Source organism: Lingula anatina, chromosome 9 (assembly GCF_051362555.1).
Source record: "Lingula anatina isolate TDL-2025a chromosome 9, LinAna3.0, whole genome shotgun sequence".
NCBI lineage: Eukaryota > Metazoa > Brachiopoda > Lingulata > Lingulida > Lingulidae > Lingula > Lingula anatina.
In genome coordinates this window covers 4,792,188-4,815,946 of record NC_141775.1, presented here as the reverse complement: position 1 = coordinate 4,815,946, position 23,759 = coordinate 4,792,188, and the positions used below count along the sequence as shown (strand labels likewise).

The following is a 23,759-nucleotide window of genomic DNA, read 5'->3' as shown; positions in this document are numbered from 1 at the left end:
AGTAGACCTCGTGTCTCAATATTAATAAAATATAAGATCAGCTGAGCCGCGTGCTCGTCATGCGCCGCAGCACGTGGATCAAACTCGCTGGGGCGACGACACCCCCTTCCTCTAATCACTAAGATCTTTTTAGCACGGGACGCGGAGCAGTTGTCATTCCTGGGAGATAACGATGACAAATATCTCGGCACGTGCACACATCAGTTTGTGCAACAGTGAATCAATTTCTTTGGCAAATAATTACGAATGTTTCATTGGTTATTGTCTTCGCATTTTGCTGTTTGTGAAATCTCATTTTCAAAGACTACACAGATTAACGCAGCCACCAACAATTTACGGCAATTTACGACAATCGTAAGTTTGCTAAAAACATCACAAAAACGCCACAAAACAACATTCTTCACTTTCTTGAAACACGTGCGGAGAAAAAAAAAACCTCAGCGCCTTTTGTAAGAAAAAAAATCACATATATTTATCTTTGATTACCGAAAACATTAACATCTTCGTTTCCGGAGCTTCAAAAAGGATCCGCGACATTATGGTTATTTATCGCCGCGAAACCCTTGATCTAGAGCCCAGAAAATGATTCTTAACAGCCGCTGGGCTTTATCTATAGTGGACAGATCTTGTGGGCAGTTGAACTGACCAGTGTCACGCGAGGCTCATATATCACAACGGATCCCTTGATCTGGAAACCCAAAACGCTCTAATTTTATTTACGATTACTATACATTGTACTGGACTTTGAAGTGACCATCGGTTTAATGCATATAATGGATAGTTCCGGCCATAAAACGTTGGGAAATCTGGATCCTAATTCAGAGCATAGATTATCACTTTTTTCTCTCTTTTTTCATTTGTTATTCATTTTCATCTAAACTGATCAAACCGTTTATTAAGCCTTTGTGGATGTCTCACTCTATAATATTTTAGCAATTTTTGTGGCATAATGACTTTAAATCTACCAATATGCAGGAGGCTCCATGGAGAAGTTCCTATCAATAGCTACTGTTCAATTATAGTCATCTTTTGGTTGTACAAATATGACAAATGTGTTGTATTGGTAAATATACATATAGCTTACACACATGTATAAGGAAAGAATAGATATCAAAATAATTTTTACTCTCTAAAAAGAACTTGAACTTCATCATCCTCGATACTGGTCATTAGGGAATATAGTGGTCATTTTGATAGACAAGCCCCGTCTCAGCGTTTGCTGTGAACTTAATTTAGAGTGCAACTGAAGGCAGTGCAACCAAATGCTAGTAGGCAATGAAGTACCCACTTGACGGTTCTCTGTTAGAACCCGATCTTAACCATCAGTCGCGTTAATACCACAGTTTAACGTCCTTCGATTCTTTTTCTTCCATAAAAATAAAGCGCATCTTCCTCTCTTACAAAACACAAAACTCAACAAATATTTGCGTCAGTATTAAAGGATGAACCTTTTGTTCAAGGCGTATAACGTGTCATACCATGTCATACCAATGTTTTGACAAGGTGGTTTTGGAATGTGAACGTGTGTGTGCCCATTGTACGTCAGCACTAGTCAAGTGCAGATGGTTTTAAGGCATAAAGGGACGTCTTTCTATATAGATATTGATTTAATGAAAAAGATATAAGAGAACGCACAAAACGGGTGACGAGACACGCGAAGAGCGGGTGCAAAGAGGAGCACGGGTCACGGAAAAGCGTTCCGCACTTCGTGAATAGCCATTATTTACTATTAGACCCCAAGATAAAGATGCCAAATATTTCTATTCTGTATAATAACAAAAGATGTGTCCATCATTGAAATAATGTCGAATTTCGAAGAAGAATGTTTTCTTTAAACTAAGAAGTAGCTCCGAGGACGAAAATGGTTTACGCTTTTAAAAATCCACACCCCGAGTTTCACTGTCTCCGAATATATGGCAGTTATATTCTGGAATAGAAAATACTGGGGGTATTCTTTTGCTTTGATTTCGAGCATTATTAATGTTATTAAGATTATTATTATGTTTGGGGAGGGCTGAAATTCTTTATTTTATTGTACTGTACTGCACTGCATTGCACTGCACTGCACTCTAAGTAGAGTGCAGTACTGCATTTCATCGTATTGTATTGTATTATATTGCATTGTATCGTATTGTATTCTACTCTATCATATTATATCATTATAACCTCTTGTAGTCTGCATAGATTTGGTTCAACCGCCAAAGGTGTAACTATTTTACGAGGAAAAAAAAGAAAAACTGTCACAACATAAAATCGTAAAAACTAAATTGTAATCCCTGTAGGTAATACGGATACCAGCTGCAATAAGAATTGTGTAATTGCACTTTAAGGGAAGTAAAATACGACCAGGGACGAACGTTGGCCCACCAGGCATGCCAAGTCGGTTGACAATTCTCATGACAGATCTATTGAAAGATCTTTAGACGACAAAAGGGTGTTTGACTTGGAGCACGTTTTATTCAATTTTCTTTTTAAAACAGGTAATCTTCTTCAATGACTCGACGTTTTATTGCTGTCCTCTTTTGACTTGTCTTATAGTCGTGTTTTTAAAACACGGTTAAATTACGAACGTTTGGAATGTATTACTTTGCGTTTATATAAAATGACAGGAACCCTGTTAGTCAGGGCTTGGTTAAAATCATCTGCAACGAAAAATGATGAAGAGAGAGAGAGAGAGAGAATTTAACTGTCAGAAAAATGAAATGCAGTCACTAAAGATGTTATTCAAAAGGACGGTTGACTCGTTCATTGGCAAGCAAGCACATAACATATGTCCTAGCTTGATAAAACACTTCAACGACTGTAATACTACCGAAAATTCTGTGGCCAATTTCTCTAGCCGCCGTGCTCCGGATTTGCACCATGCACCATGCACCCCCCAAAAATACCCCCTTAAGATGACCCTTACATCCTCTTGTTATGAAAAGCTTACACCTTTTTGTTTAAAGTTAAAAATCCTATTTGTGCCCATATGCCCTGTATTACATAAAGATCGTTTCACCTGACTCTCTTGAATTGAGAACAAGCTCTATACAAAACGATGCCCGCACTGGAAGTGCTGGTACATTGTCTGAACCATGATTATTAAAATGTCGTTAGTCTTTGTATTTGTCAACGGAAAGAAATAACATATGTAGTATAAAGAGGTAATCTTTAGGATTCTACAAAAGGGGAAGAAAAGGTTAACAATGCCGAATCGATCTGTGATGACTTTTTGGTGCTCATTTTTATCGCTGAAGTGTCGCAGGGTACTACTTTTGCACTCGAAATCACTCTTGAACAAAACCGTGTTCAACAAATTACGATGATGACATACAGAGGCTTGTTGTGAAAACAGTGCATGTTAACCTAGGATAGAACAGGGGAGGAGCAAGAAAGCGGAAATAGTTTGTGTGTGTGTGTGTGTGTGTGTGTGTGTGTGTGTGTGTTTGTGTGTGTGTGAGTGTGTGTGTGTGTTCAAGTTTGGTTGCATGCCTTATTAACGACAGGAAATTAAACTGGATAATGACGTAATGGCATAATTCAGTTTTTAAATTAACAGGCAGATTTGAAATAAAATCTGAGGTCATTTTTTTGTTATTATTGCATGCATCTTTTTAATATAACATAAGGAAATGAATGTGGCATTTGGTATCACAGACTTAGGATTCACGCTAGTTTCTTCTGCTCGCTGAGGGATGCATTGGACTCTCTTTTTCGTTATATTACTGAATAATAAAAGTGCCACTTTAGTCAAACGCCTAGGCCCACTTTATTGCCATCAAGATTTCGCCAATTATACATTCATTCATTTCTGAAAGTTTCAAGACAACCGTACACTCTTTATATTTTTATGGCGAAGCCTCTGTTCAAGAAATCATACATTACAGCTCTAACGGGGCAGAAAGGTGACCAAATTCTCATGAAGTACAGCAATGAGCACAATCGCATTGCGGTTGATGTGATGTCATCGCAATCTTCGTCTCAGCTACCGCACTTGGTGTCCTAATCTGCAGCGTTTATGACGAAAAGCGAGTTGGTATAAACCAGATCAATACTCAATTTTGTATTGGTTACGCGATATTACCACATCTACTGAAAATACTTTATTATGTGCCCAAGAATCAATTGCAATAAGCATTCATAAGCTGAATTCCAGTGCCATGAAGGTATTGACCTTATCTTACTGATTACGCGAGGTAAGAACTAAACAGCTATCTTGTTCCTTCATATTCTTTATTGTCTCTTCCTAACTACCTTACCTATATTTTCTTCCTCTCCCGTCAACCTCTTACAAATGGGCTCCACCGTTTACATTACATTCTCCACTTAAGTCAATCAACTTGGTTACTCTACAAAACATTCCCCGCTCCTACTTCACTCGTGGCTGTAAATTATTAACATTACACTACGATAAAATATAACCTAGACCAGATTGGAAGACATCAAAACAAATCTAATGTGAATATCGACGTTTTATTTATTAAGAGTGGGTCACCCAGACGTATTTCTAGGGCTGTCCTTTTTAAAACATTCGATATGTATCGAACTTGGGATGGTGTGCGACGGCAATTCAAAATCTTAGGCCTACAAAGTGTGTGTGTGTCTGCGTGTGTGTGCGTGTGTGTGTGTGTGTGTGTGTGTGTGTGTGTTGGAGGATTCTCTTTCCGTCTCCCCGCTGGGCAATACGCGCTATTCTACATGTTCCTCTTTTTTCCTTCAGAGATGGAAGTTTGATTCACCATATAACTTTCAACAGGGTTTGGGTGGGTGGAGGTGGGTAAGGGGGCTTTGAAGATGTGGGCACACCGAGACCCCTAGACTAACCTGTGGGCTCAGGCCTCAGTTAAAAAAAAAAAACTTAAGTCAGGTTCCCTAGCAAAGAACTTAATTACCAAGGTTACAAGGTCACATGGGCACATCTTACCCTATCAGGAGCAGTGTTACAGCACTCTCACGGAAATCCTAGTCAACTAAGCCAGGGAACTGACTTAAGCTTTTTTTGTGAAACTGGGGCCAGGTTATTTGTCATAAGTTTAACGTTTATTCTTTTACGTTACTAGTAGCCCCTACTTGGATGCCCTCCCTTGCAAACCTCTTTAATCCACATTATTTGATAATCCTGGCAATAAAATAGTGTTCGAGATTGATTGTTCGTCTCTTTTATTGATCTGTTCCGACCAATCGGTACTTTAGAGCACCGTCAAAGAAACACCCGTGTGTATAGTATCCTAATCATATAATGGGTTTATCCCTTACGAGCTCTCAAAATGCTGTGTCGTCCTTTTCGTTTCTTCTGGTTTTTGGTATCCACCCTTTCGAGCCTCCCGAGTATATCTCCCTCTCTTTCTCTCTCTGGTTGAGCCGCATAATCTGCTGGAAATAATAATCGCGACTGAAATGTGTGAATTCATTTAGTCAATTGTAAACAGCGAGTGAACAAGAAAGACAATTCCATTGACGAGGCGTACTCGAGAAGGCATCGAAGGCAAAGGAAAACCACTGCCGCCATTCTATAGAAAAACGCCGACGAAACAAAGAAAGACCATTGCAAACAGAAACGGTACTGAATTCAGATTTGAAGCAACAACAAGACAAACCGAATTCTCGACTTAATATTGTACCGAAGTGAGAGTCGAAAAATAGACTTCATCGAAAACTGCGACAACGATCGACTACAAGATGAAACTACATCAAGCGGGAATGGTCCTGCTTCTAATGGCGGTCACTGTCGCCTGTCAAGAGAGCACTGCCAATGAAAAGGTGAGAGATTGGTGTCTTCATTTTAATTTTGTTGAAATGAATTTTATTTAGACATTCAAAGAGACACTTCATGGGATTGCACTTATAACTTAGAATCTTTCACCCTCTTAGCCTGAAATAATAATGAAAATAAAAATGCTTTCAATATAAGGTGAACTGTATTAAAACTGACACACGCGTCCATTAAAAGGCATATCTCAATCAGCACGCAAAGGAACTGTTATGTTTAAATATATCCAAACCGTTTGAAAACAGTGCAGGAAAACATAGCACATAGTAAAGATATAACAAAATGCCCCTAAAAAGCATATAAAGGGTATCCGAACTACGAACCAGTGGACTATTTAGACACACTTTTGGGAAAATTGGTCTTAAATTACAAAATATTTATATAATTTTGTATGCATTGGACTAGAATTAGCTCATATTAACAAAGAGACAGCGGACTATTTATACCATCGCCGTAATTAGGCAATTTTTGTATTAATTTCCCTCCCATTTCTTCCATCGCTGAATATTTGTTTTGAAGAATAATGGAATATACTTTAGTATGCCTAGCGTCTTGGAATATACATACAGAATTAAAAAATTGACCGTCGTCAGTGTATCGACACAGTAATTAAGCAATAATTTCTGGTGAAAAAGTTCTTTCCCTTGTGGAAAAATCGCATTAGATTATGAATATGATTTAGCATGCCTTGCACAAGAAAAGACGGATGGTAGTGTTTTGACAATGTCCTTCCCGCATCGATGCAGTAAATTAAGTCATATTTCCTTGTTATCAGATAATACACGGGCAGTGTGATGAGGCATGAGCCGTCCATCAAGCTGATAGCCTTACAGATATTTCGCAGAATCTTTTCTTGATAACAACAAGGCGAAATCAATTAAATTTCCAAGATGTCCCAGTGAAAGCTGTTCCGTTCTTTACTACACTGCAATTAAAGCGCTATCTTGTACATGTACTAGCTGTACGCAATTGCAGGAAATGAAGGAGTGCGACAATAAATTACCTCAAATCGCTTCAAATCTCCGTAGAATTTAAGATCGCGCAGCTTGTGTTGTGTTACAAAGATGGAATTATTGAATTACCATCAGTAACTTCGACAGCAATAAAGAAATTCATGCATCATCCTCAATTCAAAACCATACCTTATATAATAATAAATCTAAATCAATAACGTTTTACTATTTCTTCCCGTTAAATTAAATCTAACAACAGGGAGACTGGGATAAGATAACGGTTGTATTTAAATTCAAGAAGGCAGAGGTTTTAAATCCTGCCTTCTTTTTTTTGTTTTTGTTTTTTTTTTAATTTCTATCTCTTCCTGCCCAATGTCAATATAACATATCCTAACTCTTTACCAAAAATACACATTTTGGTCGAATGAGATCGATCTTGGTCATCTAGCCCACCGAAATCTCCTCAGATGGTGTACATGTTGAACTCCCAAGTCTGAAGTGCTTTGAGTTCATTGGCGCACACTTAAATACGCGGAATTGGGGCAAAAGTACGCTCAGCACCTATGCTACATGTATATTTCATGGGCACATTTGGGAAGAAGACCAAAATACGTAGTTACCCGGTTCACATATTATTTTTAAGCGTACTATGTGTACAAGAGATAAAATGTCAGGGTTAACAGTGAACTCAACTTACAAGTACCTTTTCTTGCAAATTTAGACCTCTGCATGTCAGTTCGATAGCAATTATTTGAAGAAGCTGATCATAAAACAATAATTTGCACACCAGCATCAAAAGTCAACTTATTATTGTGACAAAAATTCAGCCGATTTACTTGGAAAACATCACAGTAACACACAAGCATGCAGTGAGCAGTACAAATGAATATCCAGAATCTATTACGTGCCAGGAACAAAGTGGATTTCATTTAATCCAAAATAATCTAACGTTGCTCCAAGGTCGTTTTGATTGGCGAAGAAATCCGTCTATCGCTATTCCCTTAATCTGTCGTTATCTTTCGGTCGATATATGCCACTTCCATCCTACAGATAAGTACTTAGACTGGGGAAACCAAGAACAACGAGGTTTAGAGTTTATGTCGTCTGATACTACATTGATTCATGTACGACTTACTGACAGAGAAATGCTTAGCTTGATACTAATTTTTGTCAGTCTGATTCCACATGAACCAATGCTAAAACTATATATGTATGTGTTGATAACACTGTCAGGAACGTTAGCGTTATCTTAAATGTTGTGATTTGTATTAGGTTTGTTTTGTTTGACCGGTGTCGGTTAAAGTCATAATTATCCAGGGTGCAAACTCGTTCTGTACTTGAACATTACTGGACAACATTTTGGTTGGTTCTTAGAAAAATTCAAAAGGAAATTGGATATCAGAGTCAAGACGTTACGCCATCTTCTGCACAGCTTAATCGCGAATTATTCTTGAGACCGAACAATTACTCTGACGTAACTGTCAGATAAAGGGCATTAATGGGGATTCGATAAATCATTTCATCATTCTGAAAGTTGCTAAAAGTAGCACTGAAACCTGTTAACTCATCTTTGTGTTGTCAAAATATCAGCTCTTTATGCCTTCTATTGCAAAGAAACCGGTTTCGAAAACTGAAATTGCGTCTCATCAATGCAGACACCCTCTTTGCGCCGTTTGAACTCACATTTATCATCAAAGCGCGCCCGAGGCAGCACTGAAAAGGATTTATATCCACCACAAGTGGCATAAATTGCACATCTTTCTGTTGACAAGGAGCTCTTTATCCCCATATTGATGTTTCCTTGATGAAAGGGTCTCATCAATTTGTTTAGATCGTTGTGAAAGCACCAGAAGATATGAACGAGAAGCGTGATGCCTGGGAGTGATTGAATGTTTTCAGCGATTATTGGATCACAAAGCAAGCAGTTCATAACCTAGTAAGGTAACATTTATGGTCTACTGAATAAAACATGACCCACAATATAACCTGCCAGACCTTGACGTAAAAAATTAGAGCAGTGGTGTAAACATGCACTTAACGGCAAATTCTAAAAGGTATTAAGTTGTAAAGCGCGATTCAGGTTTTTCAAATAACTTTCACATATTTCTTTCAAAGTATTAAAACTTTGACGAAAATCGTGAAAGCTATTTCCGGGTTTGGCAGACAAGGCTGTTCGCTTCCTCCCCAGATACTATTCTTATTGAAAATATTTTTGTTATCTTTTTAAAGTTTTGCTTTCCCCTAGTCCATAAGAAGACGCTCATTTTTCCTTCAGCGTCTTGCTGGGTGCCACAGGCGGTACAAATAACCTGCTTACATGCATTGTAGGCTTGCAGCCAAGTGCCCCCCTCCTCCCCAAGCACTGCCTCAGCCTACAGTCCAGTTACCTGGCGGGCAGAGCAATCTTGTTTGGTCAAGGGTCGCCATACCAAAGTCTAGGGAACGATGTCAATATTGACCGATAGCGTGTCACTGCGTTATTTATTGTATTTATCGCACGCAAATAATCGAACCGTGTCAAAAATCACAAATATAAACATGTCTCATCCTGGCGGATTCTTTGCTGAAAAGTGGCAATGTACTTTAATAATTCATAGTGTTTTGTTCCCTTGTGTTGGTTGCCTTCGGTCACGCCAATAAATTCATAACCTCGTCAGGTAAGAGGAGTGCACTTTTCACGCGTTCAGTTGCTAACGTTCTCCGACGAATGCGATGATCAGATGATAGCAAGCCAAGCAGCAATCCACCATAAGTATATGTTGGGAATTGGTCACCAGTATACGCCGACCGCTGGTCAGTTTATACGACTAATGGCGTACAGAATGAAAGGACCCAGATTCCAGTGCAGTCTACGTTGTAAGAGAGACTTAAAAATGTAAACTCTCCTGGGCTGATTCAATTCTTAGAGTCCATTACTTAATGCGAATAATTTTTGACAACAGAATCTAGCACCTACTATTCCCATGTAACGTTACAGAGAATGCCCCAAAAAGAGAGTCCGCTTCCCATTCCTTTGTACAGGTAAGCCTTGCCCTAGATTTTGATTTATGTTAAGCTAACCCTAACCATTGTTACTAAATGGAGGGCGGACTTTCTGTTTCACAGACTCTCAGTTTCCTAACGCCGGCAGACAGACCACGATTTCTTACCATATGAGTACATCTAATACCCACAATCCGATGTCATAAAACTGACTTCCTACGAACAACGTTATCACACATACTTTAAGTTGCGCTAAAACGTTCTAATATTAAGCGGTCAGCCGTGGACTGGAAACGCCACTTAAAAGAGATTGACAGAAAGCTCATAGGAATCTGCGCTGTGATTATATTTCTGCGCGATATCTCGTGCATATTTCAATTATTATCGATCAGAAAATCAACAGTCAAAATTAAATGTCAGATTGAAGAAAGCAAAATTGTTTTCGTGCCCTCATCATGTTGTAAAACCCTGCATAAGGCTATCCTCTACCAGGGGCCACAGCGATATTATTTTCACTAGATATTCACAGATATTTCTCTGCATCTTTCTGTAATGTGAGCGAGTAATTTTGAATAAGAATGACGTCATCACCCAGATGACCTCTGGGACATGTACAGAGCAAGTATAGAGCAAGTGGGGTCTGCATTTACAGATCCAAGGACAGTCACAGCAGGCATAGCGGGTACGTGCTCTCCTATCCTACGTTCTCCCTCAAAAATAACAGCCCAGCAAACACAGAACGTTTTATAACGTTACCATAACGTGGTGATAACGTTTTTTGGTAAAATTAACGTTATGGTAACGTTATAATAACGTTATGTGTTTTCTGTGTCCTACATACACTGCATACAGTTAATATGTGAGCGTTTACTGTGCTGTTTCATACATGTATTTATTCCCCTTCAAAACAAGTGTAATAATAAGCGTAAGATACACGCTTTTGCTATGTTATGTGATAAATATTGCTTGGTGAAAAATACGCTATTTTTCAGTGGAGACAGGGCTCGCCTGTGACAAGCACGTCGGTTGCAAACTACTTGTGAGTATTTACATCGTTTTTGGCGGCAAAATTATTTCATCCTCGCCCCCCTCCCCTCTGCTGGATCCGCCATGTCACTGCATTCAACTCTGGTAATTGAAGACAAACACCGAATATTGACAGAAATATCACAAGTGGATAACAATTGCATCAAGAAATTAACAGACAGCTTCTTAAGAATACGATGTCCTAGCCGTCATTTGGCCGTCTTCAAGCCGTATTAATTTTCAAAAAAAAAAAAAACAAAAAACAAAAACAAAAACAAAAACAAACAAAAAAAAAAACACAAAGGTCCAACTTTCATTCAACTTTGTCCTGTCTTCCTGTCGCTCACAACAACGTGATTGAGTTGGACAGATCAACTCAGTTGTCTTTATTGGGAGCTGCGTGCCCTTTGAGGGGAAATGAAAAGAAATGATTTTAGGTAATCACTTGAACGAGAAAATGTGAGCCGTGAATTAATGAAGTTACAAAGCTCCGCTAATGAAGTGTCTTGAACAGCTCACGGTAAAGGCCGTGTGGGAGTGTCAGGAGCGTGGTACCCTGGCAAATCTTATTAATTGTTGATGAAAAAACTCTGATGAAAAAAGATGCGGAGGCTGGCGATATCAAAATGATTTACAGAAAAATAAGACACGTTGCTGTGATGATTTGATAACATACAAATGTTCGAAATGAGAAACGTGGTCTGGTTATTTCATAAACACCACACAACTAAAGGAAAGGAAATTAGATTTTGAGAATATTAACCGATATATATATGTTTTATTACGTATTTCGGGTCCATCACGCCTCTCACTGATACTCGGCATTCATAACAGTTCATATCTTAAGAGAAGTAAGAAATGAAAAGAGAGAAAGAAGAAAACAACAAACCAGAAATATAAAAACAAAAGGACTATGTTTGACTGCGGTAACCACACATAATGTATCAAACAATTTGTGAGTATGAGTTTAAAACGCTTTTTAGGTCATTTTTCTGAGTACAAAACGGATAGTTCTCGTGTAAACACAACTACTCCACTAAAAATTTATGTCTTCCCTTTGGTTAATATCACGCGTTCAAAACAAGACAATTGCCATCGTTAATTGTAAACCCATAAAGGGATCAATGCATTAATGTAAGTACCTTCTAGATAGAAAGGCACGCACTTGTTGACTGTTTAAGTATATAATCATTACTTGTAATTCGCAGTCTGTCTTTGGAATCACGCCACGGTGCCGTTACATCAGAACGTGCTCAGACTTATCTTTGAACATAATTGTCAATTTGGCATTTATCAAAGCTTGGGAATTGAAAAAACGGGATCGGCGGCATGGTGGCATTTGTTTGAGATAGGTATTCGACTGATTTCGTATTCATTGATAATTGTCTGTTTTCCTTCCCACTAATATAGAACCTCTTGGTATTAAAATAATTTTCTGTTGTTTTAGAACACGAATACAGTGTTTTCGTACATTATCCACTGCTTCAATGTCTACGCGTACGCTTGTCAATAATGACTCAGGCTATACAAGTATCAGTAACATTTAATTTGTACACTGTTTTCCATTTTGACAAGTGATGGCCATATTTTCAAGGAATCCCGTTTATCCATATTCAAATATCATAGGGAGAATTCAAAATAACAATTAACAGCGTTTATAAGACTTTGACTTTATTTCCTTAAAAATGTACCCCCCCCCCAAAAAAAAAAAAAAAAAAAACACGTGCATCACATTTGTATTGCAGAGAACTGTTGTTTTACCATTGACTTTCTACTATAATGTCATTAGAAACTCTTTTAAGATGGCTAATTAGATTTTAGAGAAGCGCCTCTGGCACCGCACCTCTGGTGCAAGGAAAGGGCTTTACTCTTGGGAACCGCCGTAAATGGATTTTGAAAGACTAACTTAAAGACAGTGATAACAGTTCCGTTGGCCACTATGAGAAGCTCATTGTTCCTTGAAATTCGGCATATGCCAATTAGGTCACCACTCAGTTCTGAAAAGTGGCCTTTGCTACAAGTACATTTGAGTTTGTAATCGGTTCAAAATTGGCGAAAGCTTAGATATAACCGATTACCACATTTTTAGCTGAAGTGGCTGGTTCAAACCAGACCAAATTGGACTGAAACCTTCAGATGGAATCTTTTATGGCTTCATGCAATGTTTCCTGGTCGTCATGAGCAAAAAATAAAAACCGATTTTCAGCATTGGTGATAATGCCCTTGGAAATCACGAAATGACGTGAGGGTAGGGTGTTCAGATTCTAACCGCCGCCACCGTCATTGAAATGTCTTTTTCGAGTTTTCTGGTATAATTACATTTTGTAGCATATATCTACATTAAGGGTTTTTTGGGGGGTAGTAGCAGCAACGAGTCTCGCGATTACTGTGTCCCTAGCCTTACTCTCCCCGGAGGCAATAGCGTATGATGGATGGCAAAGATGCCTAGAGACTTTCCTTAATGTCGAATATTGGCATATATTCAGAACCAGCCATGGGCATGCTATTTGCAGCATGCTTCTATTACCTAATGGCCTTGGATTCAACATACAGAACACTAATGTTGATTAATTTTATGATTTTAAGCAGGCACAAATTAATGGGTGTTAACGAAATGGGCACACAAAACGTGCGTTTCAATGATTTTCATACATGTATTCTAGAATGGTTTTTTTTGATGACTTGATATTTACCCCTGGGAGAATTTTTGGCAGATGTCGGCCATTAGATGTACACTACTGTTGTCTGTGAATGCTATTAATGCAAATTTATACTTACTAAAAAGACCAAAATGCATATTTATACTATTCGAACGTTTATACTATTCGAAATTACGATAAAACATCTAACTCGGAATGTGTAGGTTATTTATCTTCTAAGCATACTTCGTTACTATTGATATCTATAATAGAAGTCACAACAATAAAAATGTTGCCACACCAATTTATCTTATGTATCGATGAGATAAAAATCTACAGAACGCTGAACATGAATGATGGATGTGTATCAACAACAGGTTATTGCAATCAACGCAGCGAGATGTAGTTGAAGTGAAAAATTTAATTCTTCCCTGTTAATGTCGTCATGGCTTTCCATTCAACTTGTGAATATATTTTATTTTACCAACTTTTTTTATTATGAATGATGGTCAATATTGAGTATACTGTATCCCTTTATATCATGTGGTTAACTCGTGGACTCACTAATAAACCAAATCTAACCCGGTTTAAACAAAAGCTTACAATCTTGGCCCCTTCAGCCCCGCAAAATGTCAAAAACGAAATTACTAAATACCAAATATCTCAAATATACAGTAGGCTTTCATTTCCATAGGCTTATCTAATACCATGCAATCTGGTCTTCTGCAGACGTCAGTGAGACTGTCACCAGTTCAAATTAAGTCCATTTCAGAAGAAGTTTTAAGTTTCCTTGTTTTGAACTTTCACTTAAACCACTCTGTCATCTTTCACGTTAAGCAGTTAAATCCCATTGAACACTGACAAATGATTAACTGCTGCATTGTTGGGTTCATTTGTATGATTATTTCGAAAACACAGGTCAATAATGTGCCTTTATTACTTCAGGGAATCGAGCTTTTATTAACGTTTGTGCTCCATGAAAAAAGGTGGCAAGTAGTGGCAAGTTAAACTATTTTAGGTTCACACGGCGGCTGGAATGTTCACGGTCATGCTGGAAGTCGTGTCCCAAGGGATGTGATCCTTTGGCATCGAATATTGCACGATAAAAGGCTATTACTTGCACTGGTGAACCAGGATATTGTAACGGTGACGAGAGAGAGAGAGAGAGAGAGAGAGAGAGATACTTCGCTGGTGGGCTCGTCTTCTCCGTGCTCCCTACATGTACATGTACTTTTGTATAATATTCAAATAAAATTAAAATATTTTCATTCACTTTTCTTGAGACGTGCGTACGTTGCAGCTGTTTTAAGACTATGCCTGGCCACTTGTAAGGGCCCATTCATATAAAAACCATCGGTCTACTTAGATCGATTCAGCTCTGCGGGGACTCTCGCTGAGTGCAGTCTGCTTGACTGAATGGCACGCCTCCTCCTGGGCGTTGAGTAGAATACAGAAAAACTGGTGATTATACAAAGAGAAAAGCTATTGATTATAAACAAAAGGAAGCGTGCCATTCAGTTGAGCCGATTGCAATCAGCCAAAATCCCTGCAAAGGTGGATATATAGATTTACGTAGATTGATGCTGTCTGTGGGAATGGGTCTAAGCCTGTTTTCGTCCTCAAATGAAAACTTAACACCGAAATTTCCCCTGGTAATGAAACCACTTGAAAGACATGCTACATGTAAATTGCCTTTTTACGCATTGTCTAAAGAACATCCGTTTCCATTTTGGCATTAAATTCTATAGACTAACATCCTTATTACTCTTCCATTTTATGAACATAAGAGAAGTGGCATATTACATTAATGGCAATAACAAGGGGAATATAGGAATATAGGGAAATCATTGAACATACGTGAAAGGCAGTGTAAGCCAGTTATTGGGCAGTGAACGAATTATCACCTGCTTTACAAACGTAATGGCCACTTTTATTGGAAACGAAATTGGCAATGCTTGCCTTATGTGATTTAAAAATTAGGTTAAGTGCTTTTGCTTTTCTGTTGTGTAATGTGTATATAACATTTGACTTATGCCATATTATGTTCTTGTTGTACAAGATTGATAGGCCGTGCGCAAACGGAAAATGAGAAAAAGAAATGAAATTCTTGGTTCTAGGTCTCATTTTGTAACACCACATTTCCTTGTCCGCGGGGTTGTTTATTTGTGGCAATATTTACAGAGCCCAAACTCTTCGGATATTTGAGTACGATGCAAAATTATTTGGAAAGTTAGTAATATAGTCCATTGTAACATTAATTTAGATAATAACTTGTTTTTATCAATATTATGGAGCTATATAATTTATAATGGATTGTGTTTATCAAATACAGTTCAATGTATTATTCCTTTTGTTGTTGTAAATGATCTAACATATGTAACAATCAATAAAGTTATACACAAGCTTGCGGACAGCGGGGGATTCAGAAATTTACTGCATACCGCAGGGATCCAACGGTAGTTAAATAACATTTCATAAATGACAAAACGTCATAAAGTTACGGACGAAAAATGTCAACGTTAACTAAACACAATTACCCGAGCTTTGGTTCGTGTCCAACCGACTTCCGTCTCCTTTTTAAAAACAAATTTCCTCATCACTAATCTTTTTGCGATAATAAACTGTCATCTCAAAGCCGCCTTATTAATGAGTTGATTTAAGGAACATGGCAAATATACCATATCCTGAGCGACTTTGCATGCCACGACCGCCTGAAAAGGAAAATCCAAATTGATGGAACTGGAAATAGACTATGCAAGAATCTTCTAAACATCTTTTGTTCCAACAAACTCGTAATTCGGTGTGAAAAAGTCATGAGGGAGGCGTTAATAGATATTGTTAATGTGAGTATTCAGTGGAGATAAAGAATATATGATATGAGATCTCAACTCGGTATGGAATCTTTTGTAAGCAATATTGACCGTAACTGATAGCTTTAATATCAAATAAAAGGATATGATTTGCTTTGCTTAAATGAGAAATGAAAACCAATTGTAACAAAGACGCTCAGTGATTGAGGCATAAAAAATGAAACAAGAAATCGAATTCAGGAATGAATCCAAGACCCCCTGACTTTCAAAATACAACATTAATGTTTACTTTGCTACATGTACTGTAGGAATGTGGCAGCACGTGTTCACCACATGTAAGTTCTTTGTAATACAGGGTACACTTTCGATGAAATAAGGCAGACGAAAATACAAAAAAAGTTTTAGTGAGCAACTGGTAATGCCACATGTTTTTTTTTTTTTTTTTTTTTGCTGTCTGCCAATTACATTATTAAACCCTTCTTATTAGGGCATGAATGCAGTCAGCCATGTTACCTATTTCAGCTATTTGTATATTTATAATTATATGCTCCTGTCTATATTCTACAGACTAAAACATGATAATCCAATTACAGCCGTTTTTTCCCTTGGTCTTAGCATTGATTGCACACATCTGTTCTAAAGAATTGATTACACGCGATCGTAAGTACAATGTATTCTAATTGGTAATATCTGTCATGCTATAGTTCTGGCATTTACCAGTATCGGATTATCTATGACTACAAACCCTCACAGAGATTCTACGTGTTTTTTTTTTTTTTTTTTTTTTTTTTTGCAAATAATTCCAGAGTCGGATTACAAGAAGATGTTAGGTACTGAGGGTACATTCAACTACGAAGAAACCGTCATCTACCGAAACAATGTTAATCTTAAACAAGCAACTTCAGTGCTTTTCATTACGTTGACAGGTTAATCAAAATTGCCGTGTAGCACTCTTTCTCTGATGCAAAATTTATATATTGCTTGGATAATGTTAGATAATGTTTCCCTTCGCCGAAATTTCTTACTGGTCAATCTTAATTAATTGCAAACATTTTGAAGTAAGGACACAAACAATTGATAGATGTAAGCACATCCGGGTCCTAAGTGAACAGTGGGACCTCAATCTTTCTTTTATGATATTAACTTTTTCCCATTTACAAACTCCTCTTAACATGTAATAAAATGATAATGATTATGAAAATAGAGAACAAAAGGAACTGAAACAAGGCGACCCAATTCACATAAACTGCAACATCAGAAACATATTCGATCTCATTTGTTAAAAATTGCATTAGCTACCATTGGTAGTTCTTCTCGGGGCTGCTCAAGATATCAAATAGTACTTACACGACAGTGCGACAAGAAAACTAGTGCGCCAAAATGGGCCAGAAGGGCCACAAAGGCATAATGTCCCCAGGTCATATAGGTATATGACTGAAATTGCATTGAAAAGAAGCTACAAGAACCAGTTCCCAAATAGTTACAAAGCTAACGGGATACAGGCAGTTGCATTCCATATATTTCAATAAACATGATCCATGTAAAAAATCAAGCAAAAGGGTCACAGGCATGGACATTTGAACTTTCTTCCAGAATTCTGTTCAGCGATGCTATACATGTACATATAGTCATTGCTCTAAAGCCCCAGCCGGACAGAAAAGATATGTGCACAGCAAGTGATAGGCTCATGGAATGATAAATATATCTGTACACATGCAGCGTGGTCTTGGTAGAGGGTAGGAGTCTTGTGCCTTTTATCTTAACTGGAAAAGACAATTCGTTTGTCGTAGTAATTCAAAGAGTCCTGCGTGGTGAGATAGCTCTGCACGTCTTGTAGGCACAAACCAGACACAAGGAAATACCAAGTCATTTATTAGATAACATTTGGTCCAAACCACAGAGGAAATTATACGTATAGGTTGCTTTTTTCCTGGCAATTAAATGAAAGAAACACCAAGTAACAGTGTCTCTCACGCTTTATCTGATACAAGAAAACGATTGATGTGAGATTTCCCACAGAGCGCTAAGGAATTAGTTGAACTGATTATCAGATAAGCCGCGTCATAGTCAAAAACGCACACAATAAAACAGAGATGAAGGTCCATTGTTGTTTGGGCGTGCGTCAACGGTTTGAAGCTGATCGGAGACGTTCAATATCAGTTCGCTCACATGCAGCACGTGCCACAAATAACTTGTTACGGGTTGAAAGGCGCCAATCACCGAGTTCTCTCTACCAAAAGCCAGCTGGGTGACAGGAATTTTACCCTTATTTTATTTTTCTTTTTTTGGAAAATAATCTTGATGGGCAATTTACAAAGTAAAAGATGTGAATATCTAGTGAAAACTAACCTTTCCCAACCCTGGTAAAGGGCAATTACTAAGGCTTCGTTCACATGCAATGTCTATTTTCTAAATTCTATTTTCTATTTGCGGCATGTCTTATGATCACGGTCTGTGCACTGAATATCCCGCGGCGTAATTACTGGCAGCGCGAGCCAGTTACTATAAGTTACTATAAGTAACTGGCTCGCGCTGCCAGTAATTACGCGGCGGGACATTCAGTGCACAGACCGTGATCATAAGATAGCGCGAATAGAAAATAGAATTTAGAAAATAGACATTGCATGTGAACGAAGCCTAAGTGCATTATTTTTAAATTTGTGCGACAAAGTTAATCGAAGCTTTGTTAATTAAACGGAGGATAGTTTGACCTAAAAAGTTTCCATAAAAAGGTTCCATAGCCCCTTGGGAGTGCAAACTGCGTGATTAGTTCCGACCCAATCGGTAGGTTAGTATCAGAACACGTACCCCCCCCCCTGCATTCAGTGTCACATAGTACGGTATGGCCCGTAGCCAGCAATTTCACAGGGGGTGATCTTTTTCTGAAAAAGTGGATCTTCTACCATGAAACTAGATCAAAGATAACCCAGAGCCGACCTTTTCCCAGCCAAAAAGGCTGCGGGTCTGCATTACATCATGTAAAGCGCTAAGTACTAAAGGAATATATATATATATATATATATATATATATATATATATATATATATATATATATATATATTTTAACTTGTGTGATAAAGTCAATCCAAATTTTCTTTATGGTGGGCCGTTCCACCTATTCTGGTTTAGTTTTTTTAATAACATTCGTACCATGGAAAAGATACATCATCAGAAATCAAGATTAGGAACGTCTTAGCTCTATTACAAAAGATCCTCAGACAAAAGGACCCCGAGGTACCAGTATGTCAATTGACCTGCTTTGGGATGTTTGTCCAAATGGATATCTAACTTTTAGTTGTAGTGTTTTAGTTTTAGTGGGTGGCTGTGGGGGCGACGTTGTCAGTTTATTGGACCAAATATAACAGGTGTTTGGAAGAGTGAGAGATAGACAATGACCTGGAACAGGTAATTACAAAGGGAAATAGCCATGATTAAAAGATTGGTCACAAATGAGTTTCTATTGCTAAACCGTCATTTTGCCTCGTCTGCAGCAAAACCCGTAAGTTCAGGAAATCACAAGTGTCAGTTAATTGTCTTTATAATATCCCCAGTGACTGAGAAAATGGTTTGGAGGCAACAAACGTACGTTATAGTATACACTTGAATATCCTGTTTTCATTTAATAATTTTGTTTCCTCTGCAGGGATATAGAAATATTTCAAATAAACGTGTTTTATGGCACTGTCTTCCCCAAAGCAATCTTGCAATGTGTCTTAAACCTCGCAGAAGAATATCTCCTGCAGTGGTTGCCGAACAACGCGGATGCCCACACAACGGATACGGAGAAAAGGCGGTAATTAAAACGCGCGCGCAAACTCGATGTTTGCGTGCGATGGAGTTATTAAGTCGCGCGTTACAGGAAGTGCGGATTTCAATTAGCGACGTCTCAGGGAATTTTTCAATTTGCTTTTGACTGTCTACAATCTGTAAGGTTTCTTGATTTGTCTGTAGGATGCCACGCAAACAGATGATATCATGCATAACTGCAATCTCCAGACGGCAATTAAAGAAGTCAGTGTCAATTGTTTCCTTTATTGAGAATTAATGCGCCTCTCTCTCCCTGCACGCCATCTAAAAGTTGCCATTTTCTGAGAAAAGCACACACTTCTGGTCCATCCTTGGGGTACCGTTTAGCCATTGTGTGATGCATTATTACAAATTCAGCATTCAAAGACCAGTTTGCACGATTAAGCACCTTGATTTCATTTTGGCATCATTTTCATTGCACATAACCTAGCTCGACTGAAGTTTCAAAAGTTTGTAAAGTAACAGCATGCATCTTAGACTTAACTTTTCAGAATTATAACTAAATTGCTTTCTTTCCAAATGATATTAAAATTTCACTTGGTTTGAACTAAGCTAAGGACAGGGATTGAACCCTTCATATGTTTCACTACAGTGGTTTTAAACTGAGAGAGAGAGAGAGAGAGAGAGAGAGAGAGAGAGAGAGAGAGAGACAAGGCTATATGAGACAGATCAATAGGTTATCAAAATAAAAACCGCGAGCGTAAAAAAAACCCTGCACACGCACAATTTGGTTTACTGGTCATTCTCATGAGGAAGATGACCTTTACAAGAGATGTAATCTGAGTGCTCTCACTCTATCAAGTGAAATATTCACGTATGATTACCTCGTCCAACGAACAACAATGATTAACACTTTGCAGAACTCACAACGCTGTCTGGTTCACAAAACAGTTTACCTTGAGCGTGACTCTGATACCAAAATGTGTGTTCTACCTCATACTAGCATAAAACACAGCAGTCTAGATAAATCAAGTAAGCAAGGTGCGGTGTGGGACGTGTTCGAGCTATTCATTTTAATTAATCATTGTCAAATCAGAAATATAATTTATTCACCATGATTCGCGACGAAGACAAGTTCAGGCGAGGTTAATGGCACGGGAGCGTAATTGTTAGCGCAAAGTGCGTCAACATCATTTATTGCCCAAGGTTTGCCTATCTGTCAAAAAGAAAACGATTGGCCATTCAACATTGTCGAAAACGACTATGGTTCCGTACAAATTAGAGACACTAGAACTTATTGTCGATCATAACAATGTTATGCTCTCCTTTGTAATATTTCAAACCTGATGAAAACTGACAGCAGCATTGATTCGTGTTAACCTGTGAAGACCGTGCATGTGTGAGTGAAGGCCAGTCACACGTTAAATGAATTCCTCAATACAACCATATCAGTTGGGAACAAACTATTTTCTTCAACCCTGTTGTACATGTACATGTATGCCGCTTTTAAGAACATTTAGTGTTCGTGAAAATAAAAACCTTATTATTAACAGTTTTGACAATTTAATTAAATTTAAATTTGACAAAGTGGGACTGTCGAGTTAGTTTTGTTTAAGTTTTTAATCTATATTGATACACAGACAACCCCAATTTATTTTGAATCGTACATGTACTTCGCCCAAACCGGGTTTTACCGAAAGGTGCGACAACACTTCGTTTATTGTGCAAATGTACCAAGATAGTACGTATCTTATGGCATTCTACCCCTTTATCCATAAACTTGTAGTTAACTTACACGAAATCCCATGCCTACATAAGTGGATATTTTGATGAAACGCAAAAGGTGATTCCCAAAGATGGCGGCTAAAGGATCATTTACCAAAATATCATTATTTGCGTTCTTATATTTTACTATATATACAAATAAAATGAATGCAATTAATTTTCCATTCTGGACGAGATTAAGGCGCACTCAGTGTTTCTACATACACTTCAAAACCGACTATTTTATACGGAATTTATAGCCAAAACGACCTCTCGTGAACTCTGATTTTACCCGTCAAAACTGGTAGAAAAATGCCCCTATTGTATCGATTATTCATCGTTTTAAGCAATAAACAGCATCAATCTTGAGTTTTTAGTAACAATCGATTTGCAAAATGTGGACAATTTTGATATTAGTGACACTTAGTCTGCTTTTTCACATATCTCATTTCGTAGTAATAGTAATAAAATGCCATGAACTTTGGTGAGTGGTTCGTGGCATTTGCAACTGGTATATGCATGCAGTAACAGCGCATACATGGTAGATTCATTGTTTCACTGGAAGGTCATATTAAAAACGTCAAAATGGCAAAAAATTGAGCAGAATTAAAATCAAAGTATCTTAGTGAGAAGGAAATGAGACATGAACCCATCTTATTTCTTAATTTATTATATCTGAAATAAACATTGCTGGCCGAAATTTCATTTGAAGCAAATATCTCGTCAGCCTCAACCGAACTATGGCTATGGATTAACACACATCCCAACATATTCAACAACACGGTATATTTTAGAAAATGTCAAAAAGTATATTCTGTTTTAATGGAAAATGGAATGGAGATATTTTTAAATAAATTCTTTTAATTGCATAAGAAAAACTAAAGAAGATGACGCCAGTGGTTCTCTTTATAATCACAAGACCACCTCCGGTTTGGGGGCCAGCATTCTGCGTCATTTCTATACAAATAATGAGGAGAAAAAAGTTCTTAGGCACATACGACGCCCAGACTAATGTTAAGTGGATTTACAGTCAATAAGAACTACGTCTCCTGTTGATATCCAAGGTATTGAATAAGCTGACATTTGAAAAAACGTGTCATTATTGGACAAGTTGTTGTGCAGAATTACCAGTAATTCCACGCTCTAGTGTTTCTTATTGCTTCTCACGCAACCACGCAAGCCAAACTGATCAAAAGCGACCGACTACGATTTTGCGTCTAGACAATGCTTTCATTACGTGAATAAAGATCAGTAATTCGTACCACTACTGATTCCTGCCATTCAAATGAATCCAATCAGCGTGTGCACCTGTGTATTTCCTTATGTGAATCACGAACGAAGCAGATAAATTGTGTTTGGCAAACACTGTTTTCGTGTAATCAAAGCTTAATCAACTTTTAAAATGTCACCCAAAACCAATCAGCGTGCCGTTGCTATTTCCTTATTTATCTTGAAGTAATAAGACGCAACGTCTGAGAGCACGGAAAAAAGACGAACGGATTAAGTAACAGGTTCTACTTATAAACATCTGTCACGCACAGGGCGTTTTCAGTGAAGTATGGCTGCGCTAGCACATCTCACTAGGCCGTTTGAATCTTTGATAACGATTACTTCACCAATGGGAGCAGATGGCTACCTTTTTAAATCATTTGCTCGATTGTATATAAAGAGATAGCATGTGGTCTCGTATTTTATGCCATAGCATATATAGCACGTACATCCACAAGTGCAAAAAATGAATAGAGGGGCAAAACTCGATGGCCATATTTTGCGATAACATTCATCCGCGGCGTATTTTAGTTTCTCATGTGGAGAAAGCAAGCAACTCTAACTCTACTTGCTGTTTTCAAACACGGACACTCCTCGTGATAAAAACTAACCTGACTCAGTTCTCAAAAATCACTGATAAATCGTGATGAAACCAATTGCTGTTTTCCTGGCAACAGATGATTCGCTTTTTATTAAAATGTTCTCTGCGGGCCATATGACCAGAGGTCGAGATAAAAGTATTTAATCTGGACTGCAGTTATTGTTCTCTTTTAGAAAGCGTAATGATTTTCGCGGAAACATGACTAAAGAGCATGTT

General features: G+C 37.9%; 1 protein-coding gene across 1 annotated transcript in view; it reads left to right on the top strand.

Moving 5' to 3' along the window:
- Positions 1-5,253: 5,253 nt before the first annotated feature.
- The window catches only part of LOC106162808 (uncharacterized), a 28,309-nt gene continuing 9,803 nt past the window's right edge, over positions 5,254-23,759 (top strand). Inside the window, exon 1 of the mRNA XM_013540233.2 lies at positions 5,254-5,742. Coding sequence (XP_013395687.2) covers positions 5,662-5,742 — 81 coding nt within the window. The 5' untranslated portion in view covers positions 5,254-5,661. The remainder of the gene's footprint in view (positions 5,743-23,759) is intronic.